The sequence below is a fragment of the Gadus chalcogrammus genome, chromosome 20 (genome assembly GCF_026213295.1).
Source record: "Gadus chalcogrammus isolate NIFS_2021 chromosome 20, NIFS_Gcha_1.0, whole genome shotgun sequence".
Lineage (NCBI taxonomy): Eukaryota > Metazoa > Chordata > Actinopteri > Gadiformes > Gadidae > Gadus > Gadus chalcogrammus.
The window spans coordinates 2,604,584-2,609,712 of NC_079431.1; the positions used below are offsets into that span (position 1 = coordinate 2,604,584).

A 5,129-nucleotide genomic window follows, 5' to 3' on the forward strand; every position below is an offset into this window, starting at 1 on the left:
TGAATAACGCTCGCCGCTCGGGGGGGCCGGTGAGGGTCCATGATTACCGCACAGCAAGCACATCGTTCAGAGAGCGTGTCACAAACCCTCTCTCTGTCGGCGTCCCCGGGTGCGAATGTGTTTTTCCGTGGGAGAAGTCTGGGATGCTCGCCTCTGATTGGTTGGAAGGGCTCTCCTCCGATTGGTTAGGGTCAACCCTTACCCTAACCCTAGCCCTGACCCTAACCTAACCTCCCAAAAAAGAGACAGAACTAATCGAAACATGATCTAAAGGAAAGGCCTTCTAACCAATCAGAGGCGAGATTCCCAGACCTCTCCTACGAATAACTAATTCGCTCCCCGGGTTCCTATGAATAGGAGGCGGGCTTTCGAGTCTGCGTCTCGTCGCTGGTGGTGCAAAGGATTCTGGGTGAGGTTCTGTGAACGTTGTGCGTTAGAGGAGGAGCTTCGAGGCAGTCCGCATCCAGGTCTGAATGTCAATAATTCCACTTTTCTTACGTGACATTTTTCATTTTATGTTCCTAACATTAAAAGGGCTTTAGGTACGATTTAGGAGCTTTGATGTGTGTCGTTTGTTAGAAAAGGCATAGCCATTCCTCAGCTATGAGTAAGGGGAATGTGCTGTGAGAATGCATGATGCGGTTTGACTGCATCTGCTTCTGTGTGTTTAAGACCACTCCCAGCTCATTTCTGACCAATCAGGGCATCGCTTCCCTGATTGGTTCGGGGAATCCTTCTTACCTGTCAATCACAGGTCAGGAAAAAAAAAATGCAACACTTCTCAATGAGGGAGGGATGTAGGGAGGGAGCAGTGGTGAAGGGGATGTTTTGGTTTTGTTCAAGATCTGTCTGCCTTCTGCTCTCTTCTGCTCTCTCACTTTCCAACTCTGGGATCTTAGCGACCGCACCTTTTAAAGTATGTACTTCAGGCACTGAACCAGCTCAGGTCTTTGGCCAGTCGACGTGTTCCTCTGGCCAGGTAGCTCCTATCATACGGGGTAACGCAGATCAGAGGGGTGTCCTCCTTTTACGACGTATCGCTACGACCGTCTGTATGTTTGCACCTATGGTTTTACACTACACTCACACCAGGATTCTGTGTTGCCATTTAATTATGTTTCTCTCCCCTCCCTCCCACTCTCTCTCCCTCTCCTCCCTTTCTTTCCCTCTCCCACCTCTCCCCTCTCTCTTTCTCTCCTTCTCGCCGCTCCCTCTCTCCTCCCACTCCCTCACCCTCTCTCTGTCTCCATCTCTCTCCACCTCCCTCTCCCTCCCTCAATCTTTTCCCCCCCCCCCCCCGTCAAACCTCTTCCTCCCTCATCCCTCCTCAACCCGCCCACCCGTCTCCCCTCCCTCTCCCTATCCCTCCCTCTCACGCCTCCCCTCCTCTCCTCTGTCCACTCTCTCCACCTCCCTCTCCCTCCCTCTCCCTCTCACACCCCCCTCTCCCCTCTTCTCTCCGTGCCCTCCCCTCCCTCCCCTCTCTGCCTCCATATCATCTCACCCCCCCCCCTCCCCTCTCTTCTTCTTCTTCTCCTCCCTCTCCCTCCCTCTCTCTCTCTCTGAAAGAATGAAGTCACCCTGCTGAGGAGTGAAGTGGCCCAGCTGAAGCAGCTTCTCCTGGCTCATAAAGATTGTCCCGTAACCGCCCAGCAGAAGAAATCTGGCTATCACAGTGAGTAATGTTTCATTATTCCCAGCCAGTTGAGGCCGGAGTAATACTTGTAAAATGAGCTATCCGGCTAACCGCCACAAGCACATGTCCTGCTTATGGCCCAGCCGAGAGATATTGATGCATTAAGGCATTTCCTGCATTTCCTGTTTCGAAACCTGGCAGGAAGTTGAGTTATTTATCGGAGGATTCGTCTGCGGCGACGGCAATTGCGGTCCTTTCGCGATAGAAGGTTATCAATTGAAATAAGACCACAGGTGTTTTCCGCAAATTACTTTGAGGCCTTTCCAGAATTTTTACACACGTCAACAATAAAAACGTCAAAGCGTATTTACAGCTCGGAGGACGGCTGGGAAACCCGAAGAGGTGCAACGTGTAGGAATGCCTTCGTAATACACAACCTCCTCTGTTTAGATTGAAGGCTCCATGCAAATCAATTATAATGAGACCACTTTGGTGGGTGTGTGTTTGAACCCCAAAAATAACACGCACCGTTTTCTATTCAAATCAGGATTACCATCACCTGATGATGTATTCAGAGTTATCTCCACACCGGCTCCGGCCTGTCACTCCCCTGAACCGCGGGCTCAGATGAGGATATATATTTCAATTTTCCCTGCACATTATAGCGCTGGATTGCCTGTTTTTTTATGCTCATTTCAAGTGCTCCGCCGCCCGCCCTCCCCCCGTGTTAATAACTCTGGGGCGCCGCGCTATGCCGAGCGACATCTCCGCCCGCTCCAAGCGCAGACGCTCGCTGGTATTGACAATGATTGCCTCCAAAATGAGTCCATTAAATCCGAGGGGCCGACGCGACTGCGCGGCGTTCCTATCGGCGGGTTGACCGCCGCCGCCGCCGCCGCCGCCACCGCCACCCGCGCCAGTTCATTATGCACCCCTCCCCCACCCCGCTAACACTCCCAGTGACATACGTCACGGGTATTATGGGACTGATGGGGCTCCCCGCTGGAATGGGCTGTCAGGGGCCCGGCCAGCTCATTTGCCGGTGTCTGGATGGTTGTTAAGTAGATTCCCCCGCTGATGAATTGGGTCGTTCCAACTCGAGTATTTGCTGAGGAAGAGGGTGCTTCCCTTTTTGGAAACCCTTTGTGAAATATGAGGGTTTTTTCCCCCCACTCGCCAGTACCCCCTGCTGGGGTACCGGACAGGCTGACGGTACGACGCCCAGACTGGCACGCTGCCGTCTGGCACAAAGAGCGTGTTCGTAGAGGAGCTGGTACCGGGAGCCTGCTCCGTCTTTGATGCTCATTTAATTTAGCCAACGCCAACGTCAGACCTTTAGGCTCACGCCCGCGTCCCCACCTCACCTAGCCTGGTCCTACCAGACTGTCGTACTTTGTTTCATTTGCAGAGTCTGGCCACTCTCCGTTGACAAACGTTAACTCACTTGAAGACGGGTGTCTGTTGGAGTTTAAAACGATTGGATCCGCCCAGTGCCACTCTGGATCAGCCATAACCAATCGCTAATGTTTGACTACACCTCAAACTAGCGCACGACCTCATTGTTGTCAGCCCCCCCTTCTGTTGGCTGATGGGACCGGGTAAATTTGGCTAGAGCAAACCCGCAAATACACGGCAAAACCCAGACATGGTACCGAAGGGAAATGCAAATCGAGCGGAAGATCGTAGGCGGGCGGAGCCAGGCTACACCTCACCGGGGGCTGGTCGTGTACCCCGTACCACCCCCCCCGCCCCCCGCCCCCCCCCCGCCCGGATCTGAGCGCTCGCCTCCCTCCTGAGGCTCGGCTGGCCTCCACGCCTCGACGGTAAATACCCTTCATCGTCCTGCCCGGGAACGCCGATGGCAGGTGGGCCGGAAATTACCCAGCCTGCCCTGCAAGACAAGCCAGGACATGCTTTCTGTTGGCCGCCGAGCCGCTCCATCTGTTTACTGCCGGCGCTCGCCTCCGCAGTCAGGAGGCGGGGGCTGGTCACCGGGAAGTCGGCCGGCCGGGGCGCGCTTTGACGCTATTAGGAGGCGATGATGTGCACTTGAACCGTGAGACGCTGATCTACGCCCGGCGTGCGTTTTGAGACGGCGACGCGGCTCGCGGCTGACGTTCTACCTTCACATACTCACCCGTCACCGGTCTGCAGGTGGGAACGCCCCCCCCCCCCCCCCTGGTAACCCGGTCGCCCCCGGTAAGACTGTGTCACGGCATTCCCCTTCGCCACCAAGAGCCGGCTCCTCATCCTCGGAAAAAATACCGAAACCCGGGCGTTAATTAACGGGCGGCATTTCAGCTGACTTCATATCGTTAGCTATATTAATTATCGTAGTGCTCCTCGTTCCGCGCCGAGACGGGGCATGCGAGTCGAGGAGGGCTTTTTATCTGTTCTTCATCAGGAACCAATTAATTCAACGCGACTGCTGAACAGCTGGTGGCATTTGGACTCTCCGAGTCGTCCCAACTCTCCAGCGCGGGCGTCGTTAAAATCAGGTGCTCTAATCATCTGTCGCGCCAGTCGTTGGCACGGTAACAAAAAACAAATGAGAAGGCAGTTAGGGAAGAGGGGGAACCCCTGAATGTAGCGCGCCCTTACGATGTGGGTTTAAATTGACATTGGAACTTTAATTAAAGGAGGGGGGGTGAGGGGGGGTGAGAGTTGCATTATGGGGATTAATCCAATGGGTGCACACGCAACATGCAAATAGCTGTTTTACATCCAATTAGGCCTGCGCCATGATTAAACAAAACAACCCCTTTAAGTCCTCCTCGAATTAGCCTCGTAAACGTGAACTATCTCCTGCACTGATGACATCAGCGAGGCTGCAGCCAATCATCGCACTGCGGGGGCTCGGCCTGTCTGTCGGCTGGTCTGTGTGTGTGTGTGTGTGTGTGTGTGTGTGTGTGTGTGTGTGTGTGTGTGTGTGTGTGTGTGTGTGTGTGTGTGTGTGTGTGTGTGTGCGCCTGAATGTGGTGTTTATGCATGTGTTTTTGTGTGGTCTGTGTGTGTCTTTGCGTTTATGTTTGTGTGCGTCCGTGCGAGGGTGCGTGCGAGTGTCTGTGTCTTTGTGTGTGTGTGTGCGCATGCGTCTGTTTGTCTGTGTCTTTATGTCTGTCTGTCTGTCTGTCTGTCTGTCTGTCTTTCTGTCTTGGTGTGTTTATGCCCCCCCACCCCCCCCCCCCCCCCCCCCACTCGTGTCTAACCCCCTCCTACCCTCTCCTACCCCCCCTCCTATCCAACCCTACCCCCTCTGCCCCCTCCTACCCCCTCCTGCCCCCCCCCCCCCTGCTGCCCCCAGTATCAGAGAAGGAGGAGAGCTGTGAGGACATGTCGGTCCCCGGCAGCCCCCAGAGCGAGGCCATCCAGCACAGCTCCGTCAGCACCTCCGACGGCCTCCGCTCCGCCCCCTCCGCCCCCTCCGCGCCCGACCGCCGCACCGAGGAGGGCCGGCCACCGGGGGTCGCTGCCCGCTCCCAGCCCTCAGGAA

General features: G+C 55.3%; 1 protein-coding gene across 1 annotated transcript in view; it reads left to right on the top strand.

The window, feature by feature from the left end:
- atf2 (activating transcription factor 2) overlaps positions 1-5,129 on the top strand; it is an 18,150-nt gene that overhangs the window by 12,694 nt on the left and 327 nt on the right. Inside the window, exons 14-15 of the mRNA XM_056580327.1 lie at positions 1,570-1,675; positions 4,941-5,118. Coding sequence (XP_056436302.1) covers positions 1,570-1,675; positions 4,941-5,118 — 284 coding nt within the window. The remainder of the gene's footprint in view (positions 1-1,569; positions 1,676-4,940; positions 5,119-5,129) is intronic.